Source organism: Somniosus microcephalus, unplaced genomic scaffold, assembly GCF_052327205.1.
Source record: "Somniosus microcephalus isolate GS21.2 unplaced genomic scaffold, FLI_Smic_1.0 unresolved_chr7, whole genome shotgun sequence".
Lineage (NCBI taxonomy): Eukaryota > Metazoa > Chordata > Chondrichthyes > Squaliformes > Somniosidae > Somniosus > Somniosus microcephalus.
In genome coordinates, this window is record NW_028225185.1 from 25,072,865 (window position 1) to 25,085,280 (window position 12,416).

Here is a 12,416-nt window from a genome sequence, read left to right on the forward strand (position 1 = left end):
TGTGATGAATTTATCTCCACTGTCTGGGGCCCATCTGTATGTCTGGTTTATTTTATGTAGCTTACTGTGTTCCTTTTTTGTGTCTGTAGTTTGGGCAGAAAGTTTAAGGTACACATTTATTTGGTTATGGTCTGAGAGGGGGGATTGCTGCCTGACAGTGAATGCGTTGATATCGCAGGGGTCCAGGTCAGTGATTGTATAGTCCACCACACTAGACCCAAGAGTTGAGGAGTATGTGAGTCTCCCTTGGGAGTCCCCTCTGAACCTACCATTAACTATGTACAGGCCTAAGGCTCGGCAGAGTTGCACTACCTCCCTACCGCTTTTATTTATTTCACGATCAAGGTTGTTCCGATTTGCGATGGCTGGTGTGACATCTAAAGGGGTCTGGCCAAACACATGGTTGTTTCCCTGTGGGTCTATGAAGTCAGGTTCACAACCGGTCCTTGCATTTAGGTCCCCACATATTATCACCTTTCCTTGGGCCTGGAAATGGCTGATTTCCATGTGGAGAGTATCAAATAACTCCTCTTCGAAATATGGCGAATCTATTGGCGGTATATAGATCGCACATAAGTAAACATCTTTTTTTGCTATTCCTATATTTTTATCTAGTTTTAGCCATACGTGTGATTTCCCCTGTTTTACCGGTGAGATGTGTTTGTCCAGTTCTCCCTTATACCACACCAATATTCCCCCGGAGGTTCTGCCCTTGCGTGTTTTAGTGTTCTTTACTGAGGGCACAATGATTTCATGGTACATTGGAGGACAGTGGGTCGGCATGTCCTTTTGGCACCATGTTTCTGTTAACACAATTATATCAATGTCTTTTATAGCTTTTAGGAATTCAGGGTCTGTACTCTTCATCCCAAAAGTTGAGGAGCGGAGGCCCTGGATATTCCAGCAGCTTATGTGGAAAGAACGCATTTATATAGTTCAATAAAACGAAATAAAATGGACCTATTTTGTGGGATGAGTGTGGAAACACTATTTTCTATAATGCTAAATGATGATTTAGTATAAATTTCATGAGGCATGCACATATATCTATCTAATAATAGTAATAATACTGATAAGATAACAATAATGATAATGATAAATAACAATATTAATAATTTCTCCGGCTTTCTATCAGGCTGTTCAGCATCGTCATGATCTTTCTCAGTTCTTGGTCTACAGTCTGTGGTCTAGAGGGGGGTCTTGGGTCAGGTATAAAAGCACGGTTCTGTTGTTGGTTTTGTAAAGGGGGGTGGGGGACATTGGTGGTCCTGTTTGGGCTCCCAATGGTAGAGGGGGTGGGAGGGCTGCGTCTTTTGGCAGTGTTTATGAGGTTTCTTGCGAAGACCCACATCCGCTGTTTGAGTAGATGTATTTCGTCATAGAGGTCCCTTGTGTTGATGTTTGGATGATGGGCCAGGGAGACGTTGGGGAGGACAGAACATCTCGTGTCGATCTCCCTGTTGGTGTTGTGGATTATATAGGCTGGGGTGTCCTTTCTGGGCAGTAGTGTGGAGATCACGATCCGCGCCTCGGGGAATTCCCTGCTGGCCTTTTCTGCCATCCTGCTCACCGCCCAAGCCGTGCCTTCCTGTAGGGTGCGTAGGTCGTTCGTGCCTGTGTGGATCACAATCCATTTGGGGCTTCCAAGGGATTCTTTGTTCAGGATCTTCATTGCTTGGCCTGTGTTGCTGCACCATTTTTTCAGGACTTGATGGTCTGGGAACAGCCTCTGGGGGTCCAGAAACTTTCCGTTGGAGTCGGTCAGCAGGACCGCCTGAGGGGCTGGTTTTTCAGACTGGGTAACAGTAGTCTGGGTAGGGCTCGCCTGGTGGCTGGTTGTTGGCTGGGTTTCTGGGATATGTTGTGTGGCAGGAGCGGGGTTTGGGGCTTTCGGTGTGTCATCGTTTGGGGGGGTATCTGTCGGTTTTTGTGTTCCTGTGTGTGAGGACTGGGTAGCAGTAGTCTGGGCATGACTCGACTGAGGGCTGGTTGGAGCGGGGTTTGTGGCTTTCGGTGTGTCTTCGTGTGGGGTGGCATCCGGCGGGTTCTGTGTCTTTGTGTGTGTTGTTTTTGTGTCCTCAGGTTTTTGGACCTTAAGAGGTTTGTGTTGCCTGCTGAGCCTTTCTACGGTCTCCTTCGTTTTGTTTTGTTGAGTACGGAGTTCTTTGATCTCATTTCTTTGCTCCTCTATGGTCTTTCTCATCTTGTGGATGGTGGACTCGTATTCCGTTTTTAGCTGTTTGAATTCCTCCTTCAAATTCTTGGCCAGTGTTTCTCTGTATTCGTTGAAATCAAGTTCTAGTTTGGCCAGATTCTCTTTCATCATTTTGTTTTCGTTGAGAGGTGTGGGGGGGGTGGAGATGTACAGGGAGGTGTTTTCCTCTGCTGGTCTCTCTTCTTCTTCCTCCACTTGGCTCTCATCATCCTCTGTTCGACTCTCTTTTGCTTCCTGTCCATTGGTCCTCTTTGTGTCTGCCTTAGTTTTCAACTGGGGGAATTCCTTTTCGAAGGTGTCCAGATTTTCCACATTCCCCTGTATCATGATCTTTCTATTTTTGTTGTAGTAGCTTATGGTTAGCAGGGGGTCATCTTTATCTAGGTTTCCATCCTTACATATTTTCAGTCTGCCTCCACTGCCAATACCTTCACTGGAGACGTATGTGTAGTGTTTTTGTAAAGTCTCCTTCCAGGAGGTGACGTATTCGGTGTAGAATATGAGGTTGTTCTTCAGCTTAGTCCCTTTGTGTGTGGTATAGTCAACGTAGAGGATTTCTGGGTTATTTTTTAGTGTTGTGTACTTGTATTTTTCCTTTGCTTTATTTTTTGTGCATTGCTCAGGATATATCATTTCCCTGCTCATTGTAGTCGTTTGTTTTTTGTCTCAGATAGATAACTTTTTTTTTTCTCTTTTTTGTGTCGTGTTCCACCTTAGCCCACTTTTAGGTCCAAAATTGGGAGTTTTTCAGGGGTTCATCTTTGATATAGCTGCTCTTAAAGGTTTATCTTTCTCTTTTTCTCACAGGCTCTTGGTTCGGGTAGTTTATCGTTTCTCTCGGGTTTCTATTCCTTTTCCTCGCGGGTTTGTTGTTCTTTTTTCAGGTTTTTTTTTTTTTTTCCGAGCTAAATTTAAATAAAATTAAACTTTTTCCGAACTAACTTTAACTAAAATGAAACTTAGGTAGAGTTAGGTAAAACTTATTTCTCCGGCTTTTTCTCTCCAGCTGGTGTTTCCTCTCCTCTCTCTCTCTCACGCTCTCTCGCTCCGTCTCTCTCTCTCTAGGTGCAGTTACCTCTCTTTGCTCCTTTTCTCCTTTCAGCCGTTTCCCTTCATTCAAATTTCGCGCTCTCAGCTCTCAGCTCCCAACGCTCTCTCCGGGCTTCTGCCCTGGCCCCAGCCTCTCGGCTCGGCTGTGCTGTCCCGGCCCGGTGTTTGTCCGAGTTTCTCCGACCCCGGAGTTTCTCGGGTTTCAGGCCTCGGGCTTGCTCGCTCTCCAGGCCCGACCCGATCCGGCACCCCTACCTCTCCACTCGCCTCTTTGACTGGCTCGGGCCGCTCCTCCCGGTTTGGGTCTACTCCTGTTGCTGCTCGCTCTCCTTCTCTCCGGTGCCTCGCTCGGCCCGGTTCCTCAGGCCTTTCTCCGGCTTCAGGCTCCGTGCTCTCTGTCTCTCTCTCTGTCTCTGTCTCTCTGTCTCTCTCTCTCTGTGTCTCTCTGTCTCTCTCTCTGTCTCTCTCTCTGTGTCTCTCTGTGTCTCTCTCTCTGTCTCTCTGTCTCTGTCTCTCTCTGTCTCTCTCTCTCTCTCTGTGTCTGTGTCTCTCTCTCTCTGTCACTCTCTCTGTCACATTCTCTCTCTCTCTGTTCAGTTGCAGGGAACTGGGGAGCCTGGTCTGCACTATCACCGTGTTCTACGTCCTGCGGTGTTGGAAAGATCCATCAAGGAAGGAAATGCGACCGTCCGACCCCAAAATATGGTGGTGCTCCCTGCTTTGGAAGTGCGATCGATGAGGTTCCCTGCAACACCAAGATTCCCTGCCCAGGTAAGGATGTCCCTCCCTCTGGGGGTAACAAGGGGATGAGGTGGGAGGCAGCTCGGATTCCAGGGTGGGGTTGGGGGTCCATCAGCAACACCTGTGTCTCTCGGTCAGAGACAGAGAGAGAGAGACAGGGAGAGAGAGAGACAGAGAGAGAGAGAGAGACAAAGACAGAAAGAGACAGAGAGCGAGACAGAGACACAGAGACAAAGAGAGAGAGAGAGTGAGACTGTTTAAAATTAATATTGAACGTACCAAATGAAGTAGAAAGACTGTTTAAAATTAATATTGTTTAAAAGTAATATTGTATATACCCAACAAATGTCAAATCGATTGACACCTACAGAATGTTGGAAAACTGTACCTTTTTGCTATGTAAGCTTTGGCAATATGGTTCTCTGTAAACTTTCATGCCAATAAAGCATTTGAACTGAACTGAACTGAACTGAGTGAGAAAGACAGAGAGAGACAGAGAGAGAGGGAGACAGAGAGACAGAAAGAGAGAGAGAAACACAGAGAGAGAGAGAGAGAGAGACAAAGAGAGAGAGAGACAGAGAGAGACAGAGAGAGAGAGAGAGAGACAAAGACAGAAAGAGACAGAGAGCGAGACAGAGACACAGAGACAAAGAGAGAGAGAGAGAGAGAAAGACAGAGAGAGACAGAGAGAGAGGGAGAGACAGAGAGACAGAAAGAGAGAGAGAGAAACACAGAGAGAGAGAGAGAGAGAGACAAAGAGAGAGAGAGACAGAGAGAGAGAGAGAGAGAGAGGGGGAGAGAGAGAGGGAGAGAGAGAGACAGAGACAAAGAGAGAGAGACAGAGACAAACAGAGAGAGAGAAGGAGAGAGAGGGAGAGAGAGAGAGACAGAGAGAATGAGACAGAGAGAGAGTGAGAGAGACAGAGAGAGAGAGAGAGACAGAGAGAGAGACAGAGAGACAGAGACAGAGAGAGAGACAGAGAGAGAGACAGAGACAGAGAGAGAGACAGAGAGAGAGAGACAGAGAGAGAGAGACAGAGAGAGAGAGACAGAGAGAGACAGAAAGAGAGAGAGAGAGACAGCGAGAGAGAGAGAGAGACAGCGAGAGAGCGAGAGAGAGAGATAGAGCGAGAGAGAGAGAGACAGAGCGAGAGAGAGACACAGAGAGAGAGAGAGGGAGACAGAGACAGAGAGAGAGCGAGAGACAGAAAGATAGTGAGACACAGAAAGAGAGAGAGAGAGAGGAGCCCTGGATCCTGGCACTCGAGGGGTGAAAGGTCACTGCCTGACTCACTGCCCATCCCCCATCAGGGAGAGGAGCCCCTCAACCTCCCCCCCCCACCCCCCCGTCTATCTGTGGCCGCATCTGACCCCAGGCCCCAGAGGGTGAAAGGTCAATGAGGATCTCCTCTTGTGCGATGAGGGTCAGGTGTCTCAGTAGAGCTCTGTGTTCGCCTTGGCTGTATCTCCTCACCCAGAACTGGGGGTTGCGGTGTTGGGGGTTGCGGTGCGGGGGTTGGTTGCAGTGTTGGGGGTTGCGGTGTTGGGGGTTGCGGTGCGGGGGTTGGTTGCGGTGTTGGGAGTTGCGGTGCTGGGGTTGCGGTGTTCGGGGTTGCGGTGCGGGGGTTGTGGTGTTGGGGGTTGCGGTGTTGGTTGCGGTGTTGGGGGTTGCGGTGTTGGGAGTTGCGGTGTTGGGAGTTGGTTGCGGTGTTGCGGTTGCGGTGTTGGGGGTTGCAGTGTTGGGGGATGCGGTGTTGGGGGTTGCAGTGTTGGTTGCGGGGTTGCGGTGTTGGGGGTTGCGGTGTTGGGGTTGCGGTGTAGCTGTTGCGGTGTTGGGGGATGCGGTGTTGGGGGTTGCGGTGTTGCTGTTGCGGTGTTGGGGGTTGCGGTGTTGGGGGTTGCGGTGTTGGGGGATGCGGTGTTGGGGGATGCGGTGTTGGGGGTTGCGGTGTTCTTGTTGCGGTGTTGGGGTTGCGGTGTTCCTGTTGCGGTGTTGGGGGTTGCGGTGTTGGGGGTTGCGGTGTTGCTGTTGCGGTGTTGGGGGTTGCAGTGTTGGGGGTTGCGGTGTTGGGGGATGCGGTGTTGGGGGATGCGGTGTTGGGGATTGCGGTGTTGGGGTTGCGGTGTTGGGGTTGCAGTGATGGGGGTTGCGGTGTTGCTGCTGCGGTGTTGGGGGTTGCAGTGATCTTGTTGCGGTGTTGGGGGTTGCGGTGTTGGGGGATGCGGTGTTGCTGTTGCGGTGTTGGGGATGCGGTGTTGGGGGTTGCGGTGTTGGGGTTGCGGTGTTCCTGTTGCGGTGTTGGGGGTTGCAGTGTTGGGGGTTGGGGGTTGCGGTGTTGCGGTTGCGGTGTTGGGGGTTGCGGTGTTGGGGGTTGCAGTGTTGGGGGTTGGGGGTTGCGGTGTTGGGGTTGCAGTGTTGGGGTTGCAGTGTTGGGGTTGCGGTGTTGCTGTTGCGGTGTTGGGGTTGCGGTGTTCTTGTTGCGGTGTTGGGGGTTGCGGTGTTGGGGGTTGCGGTGTTGGGGGATGCAGTGTTGCTGTTGCGGTGTTGGGGATGCGGTGTTGGGGGTTGCGGTGTTCTTGTTGCGGTGTTGGGGTTGCGGTGTTCCTGTTGCGGTGTTGGGGGTTGCGGTGTTGGGGGTTGCAGTGTTGGGGGTTGCGGTGTTGGGGATGCGGTGTTGCGGTTGCAGTGTTGGGGGATGCGGTGTTGCTGTTGCGGTGTTGGGGGTTGTGGTGTTGGGGTTGCCGTGTTGGGGGTTGCGATGTTGCTGTTGCGGTGTTGGGGGTTGCGGTGTTGAGGGTTGCGGTGTTGGGGATGCGGTGTTGCGGTTGCAGTGTTGGGGGATGCGGTGTTGCTGTTGCGGTGTTGCGGTGTTGGGGGTTGTGGTGTTGGGGTTGCCGTGTTGGGGGTTGCGGTGTTCTTGTTGTGGTGTTGGGGGTTGCAGTGTTGGGGGTTGCAGTATTGGGGGTTGCGGTGTTGGGGATGCGGTGTTGTGGTTGCAGTGTTGGGGGTTGCGGTGTTCCTGTTGCGGTGTTGGGGTTGCCGTGTTGGGGGTTGCGGTGTTGCTGTTGCGGTGTTGGGGGTTGCAGTGTTGGGGGTTGCGGTGTTGGGGATGCGGTGTTGCGGTTGCAGTGTTGGGGGATGCGGTGTTGCTGTTGCGGTGTTGGGGTTGCCGTGTTGGGGGTTGCGGTGTTGCTGTTGCGGTGTTGGGGGTTGTGGTGTTGGGGTTGCCGTGTTGGGGGTTGCGGTGTGCTTGACCATTCCCTGGGATATGCTGATTTGCGTCGATTGATGTTCTCTACCCTCTGGTCTAGTTGATGGAACCTGGACAGAGTGGTCTTTGTGGACAGATTGCGCGCGATCGGACTGGAACATCTCCTGCCGGAGATATGTTGGGAGCCAGCGGAGAACCCGAAGGTGTGTTGGGGTGGATCACGACGGGCATCCATGCCCAGGCCCCATCATAGACGTGCGGGCCTGCTACAACATCGAGGACTGTTGGTGTAAGTATGTCTCGTGTTTCTAGACTGGGTCACATCTATTATAGTGAAAGGAGTCGGGACTGGGCCGTCCCTGTCTGTAACAGACTGACGGGAGTCGGGACTGGGCCGCCCCTGTCTGTAACAGACTGACGTGTGTCGGGACTGGGCCGTCCCTGTCTGTAACAGACTGACGGGAGTCGGGACTGGGCCGTCCCTGTCTGTAACAGACTGACTGGAGTCGGGACTGGGCCGTCCCTGTCTGTAACAGACTGACGGGTGTCGGGACTGGGCCGTCCCTGTCTGTAACAGACTGACGGGAGTCGGGACTGGGCCGCCCCTGTCTGTAACAGACTGACGTGTGTCGGGACTGGGCCGTCCCTGTCTGTAACGGACTGACTGGAGTCGGGACTGGGCCGTCCCTGTCTGTAACAGACTGACGTGTGTTATCGGGATGTCCCAGTGCTGGGGAGGGCAGTGCTGAGAGGGACAGACAGATTGACGCGCTTCCTCCACGGGCATGCAGTGAGGGTGAGGCTGTGACTGGCTTGGGGTGGGTGGAATGATTGAGTTGGGACTGGGGGGACGAGGATTGATGACTCTAAAATATTTGTGTTCACCGACAGATGGCAAAGGGACCTGGACGGAGTGGAACGCCTGGAGTCTGTGTCACCCTCCCTGCGGCAGGGACAGCAGGAGGAGCAGGATTCGATCCTGCGTTCCGATATACCCCGACTACCCGTGAGACACGACCACTGAACACCCACTCACTCGCTCCACTTACACCGTGATTAAAGTGGGGCCCCACAGTGCAGGACACCAGGGCCGAGGCCCCACAGTGCGGAATACCAGGGCCGAGGACCCACGGTGCAGGACACCAGGGGAAAGGCCAAGGCCCCACGGTGCAGGACACCAGGGGAAGGGCCGAGGCCCCACGGTGCAGGACACCAGGGGAAGGGCCGAGGCCCCATGGTGCAGGGACACCAGGGGAAGGGCCAAGGCCCCACGGTGCAGGGACACCAGGGGAAGGGCCAAGGCCCCACGGTGCAGGACACCAGGGGAAGGGCCGAGGCCCCATGGTGCAGGGACACCAGGGGAAGGGCCGAGGCCCCACGGTGCAGGACACCAGGGGAAGGGCCAAGGCCCCACGGTGCAGGGACACCAGGGGAAGGGCCGAGGCCCCACGGTGCAGGGACACCAGGGGAAGGGCCAAGGCCCCACGGTGCAGGGACACCGGGGGAAGGGCCAAGGCCCCACGGTGCAGGACACCAGGGGAAGGGCCGAGGCCCCATGGTGCAGGGACACCGGGGGAAGGGCCAAGGCCCCACGGTGCAGGGACACCAGGGGAAGAGCCGAGGCTCCACGGTGCAGGGACACCAGGGGAAGGGCCAAGGCCCCACGGTGCAGGGACGCCAGGGGAAGGGCCGAGGCCCCACGGTGCAGGGACACCAGGGGAAGGGCCGAGGCCCCACGGTGCAGGACGCCAGGGGAAGGGCCGATGCCCCACGGTGCAGAAGGGCCAAGGCCCCACGGTGCAGGGACACTAGGGGAAGGGCCGAGGCCACACGGTGCAGGGGAAGGGCCGAGGCCCCACGGCGCAGGAACACCAGGGAATTGCCAAGGCCCCACGGTGCAGGGACACTAAGGGAAGGGCTGAGGCCCCACGGTGCGGGATACCAGGGGAAGGGCCGAGGCCCCATGGTGCAGGGACACTAGGGGAAGGGCTGAGGCCCCACGGTGCAGGGACACTAGGGGAAGGGCTGAGGCCCCACGGTGCAGGGACACCAGGGAAATGCCGAGGCCCCACGGTGCAGGGACACCAGGGGAAGGGCCGAGGCCCCACGGTGCAGGGACACCAGGGGAAGGGCCGAGGCCCCACGGTGCGGGATACCAGGGGAAGGGCCGAGGCCCCACGGTGCAGGGACACCAGGGGAAGGGCCGAGGCCCCACGGTGCAGGGACACCAGGGGAAGGGCCGAGGCCCCACGGTGCAGGGACACCAGGGAAATGCCGAGGCCCCACGGTGTAGGACACCAGGGGAAGGGCCGAGGCCCCACGGTGCAGGGACACCAGGGGAAGGGCCGAGGCCCCACGGTGCAGGGACACCAGGGGAAGGACCGAGGCCCCACGGTGCAGGGACACTAGGGGAAGGGCTGAGGCCGCACGGTGCAGGGACACTAGGGGAAGGGCTGAGGCCCCACGGTGCAGGGACACCAGGGAAATGCCGAGGCCCCACGGTGCAGGGACACCAGGGGAAGGGCCGAGGCCCCACGGTGCAGGGACACCAGGGGAAGGGCTGAGGCCCCACGGTGCGGGATACCAGGGGAAGGGCCGAGGCCCCACGGTGCAGGGACACCAGGGGAAGGGCCGAGGCCCCACGGTGCAGGGACACCAGGGGAAGGGCCGAGGCCCCACGGTGCAGGGACACCAGGGAAATGCCGAGGCCCCACGGTGTAGGACACCAGGGGAAGGGCCGAGGCCCCACGGTGCAGGGACACCAGGGGAAGGGCCGAGGCCCCACGGTGCAGGGACACCAGGGGAAGGGCCGAGGCCCCACGGTGCAGGGACACCAGGGGAAGGGCCGAGGCCCCACGGTGCAGGGACACTAGGGGAAGGGCCGAGGCCCCACGGTGCAGGGACACCAGGGGAAGGGCCGAGGCCCCACGGTGCAGGGACACCAGGGAAATGCCGAGGCCCCACGGTGCAGGGACACCAGGGAAATGCCGAGGCCCCACAGTGTAGGACACCAGGGGAAGGGCCGAGGCCCCACGGTGCAGGGACACCAGGGGAAGGGCCGAGGCCCCACGGTGCAGGGACACCAGGGAAATGCCGAGGCCCCACGGTGTAGGACACCAGGGGAAGGGCCGAGGCCCCACGGTGCAGGGACACCAGGGGAAGGGCCGAGGCCCCACGGTGCAGGGACACCAGTGGAAGGGCCGAGGCCCCACGGTGTAGGACACCAGGGGAAGGGCCGAGGCCCCACGGTGCAGGGACACCAGGGGAAGGGCCGAGGCCCCACGGTGTAGGACACCAGGGGAAGGGCCGAGGCCCCACGGTGCAGGGACACCAGGGGAAGGGCCGAGGCCCCACGGTGCAGGGACACCAGGGAAATGCCGAGGCCCCACGGTGTAGGACACCAGGGGAAGGGCCGAGGCCCCACGGTGCAGGGACACCAGGGAAATGCCGAGGCCCCACGGTGTAGGACACCAGGGGAAGGGCCGAGGCCCCACGGTGCAGGGACACCAGGGGAAGGGCCGAGGCCCCACGGTGCAGGGGAAGGGCCAAGACCCCGCGGTGCGGGACACCGGGAGAAGGGCCGAGGCCCCGCGGTGTGGGACACCGGGGGAAGGGCCACTGGTGGAGGTTTTTGGGGTACAGGAAGAGCATTTTGGTGTTCGGAAGGAGGGGGAGCTTTACGGAGTGTGGGTACAAGGGGTTTATACGGGGATCAGGTGCGGGGTCATGACCCACGATTAGCTGAGGTCACTGATGACATTTGTTTTACAGAAACGAGACGGGCGTGCAGAAGAAATTTCCGGTTTTTTTCTGGGGGTTTCCGTTTTACGACTGTGACGAGCTTCTGGGGGAGCTGAGGCAGGTGAAGGCCAACCTACAGTGCTACAACGTTCCGCACTGCAACTGAAGGAGGTGTGTGGCCTCGCCAGAAAGCCTGGCGACACTGGGCCCCAGGGCAGAGTGGGTGCCCACTCATCGCGCTTCCCTCTGAACCAGGACCGGCACAAATGGACTCCTGATCAACCCCACCTTCACCCCCACTCTCGAGGACACTGAATCTCACTGGGGTACGGGTTCCACACACACTGAATCTCACTGGGGTACGGGTCCCACACACACTGACTCTCACTGGGGTACGGGTTCCACAGACACTGACTCTCACTGGGGTACGGGTTCCACACACACTGACCCTCACTGGGGTACGGGTTCCACAGACACGGACTCTCACTGGGGTACGGGTCCCACAGACACTGACTCTCACTGGGGTACGGGTCCCACACACACTGACTCTCACTGGGGTACGGGTCCCACAGATACTGACTCACACTGGGGAATGGGTCCCACACACACTGACTCTCACTGGGGTACGGGTTCCACACACGCTGACTCTCACTGGGGTACGGGTTCCACAGACACTGACTCTCACTGGGAATGGGTCCCACACACACTGACTCTCACTAGGGTACGGGTTCCACAGACACTGACTCTCCCTGGGGAATGGGTCCCACACACACTGACTCTCACTGGGGTACGGGTTCCACACACACTGACTCTCACTGGGGTACGGGTCCCACACACACTGACTCTCACTGGGGTACGGTTCCACACACACTGACTCTCACTGGGGTACGGGTCCCACAGACACTGACTCTCACTGGGGTACGGGTCCCACACACACTGACTCTCACTGGGGTACGGGTCCCACACACACTGACTCTCACTGGGGTACGGGTCCCACAGACACTGACCCTCATTGGGGTACGGGTTCCACACACACTGACACTCACTGGAGTACGGGTTCCACAGACACTGACTCTCACTGGGGTACGGGTCCCACAGACACTGACTCTCACTGGGGTACGGGTCCCACACACACTGACTCTCACTGGGGTACGGGTCCCACAGACACTGACTCTCACTGGGGTACGGGTTCCACAACACTGACACTCACTGGAGTACGGGTTCCACACACACTGACTCTCACTGGGGTACGGGTCCCACACACACTGACTCTCACTGGGGAATGGGTCCCACACACACCGACTCTCACTGGGGTACGGGTTCCAATCACACTGACTCTCACTGGGGTACGGGTTCCACACACACTGACTCTCACTGGGGTACGGGTCCCACACACACTGACTCTCACTGGGGAATGGGTCCCACACACACTGACTCTCACTGGGGTACGGGTTCCA

General features: G+C 57.0%; 2 protein-coding genes across 3 annotated transcripts in view; one reads left to right on the forward strand and one right to left on the reverse strand.

Moving 5' to 3' along the window:
* Positions 1–12,416, reverse strand: part of LOC147086635 (forkhead box protein P2-like) — a 427,219-nt gene that overhangs the window by 217,266 nt on the left and 197,537 nt on the right. The gene's annotated exons all lie outside the window — the stretch shown is intronic.
* The window catches only part of LOC147086636 (properdin-like), a 184,552-nt gene that overhangs the window by 132,395 nt on the left and 39,741 nt on the right, over positions 1–12,416 (forward strand). Inside the window, exons 6-9 of the mRNA XM_085978229.1 lie at positions 3,863–4,036; positions 7,319–7,507; positions 8,110–8,224; positions 10,990–11,130. Of these exons, the coding sequence (XP_085834355.1) occupies positions 3,863–4,036; positions 7,319–7,507; positions 8,110–8,224; positions 10,990–11,125 (614 nt within the window). The 3' untranslated portion in view covers positions 11,126–11,130. The remainder of the gene's footprint in view (positions 1–3,862; positions 4,037–7,318; positions 7,508–8,109; positions 8,225–10,989; positions 11,131–12,416) is intronic.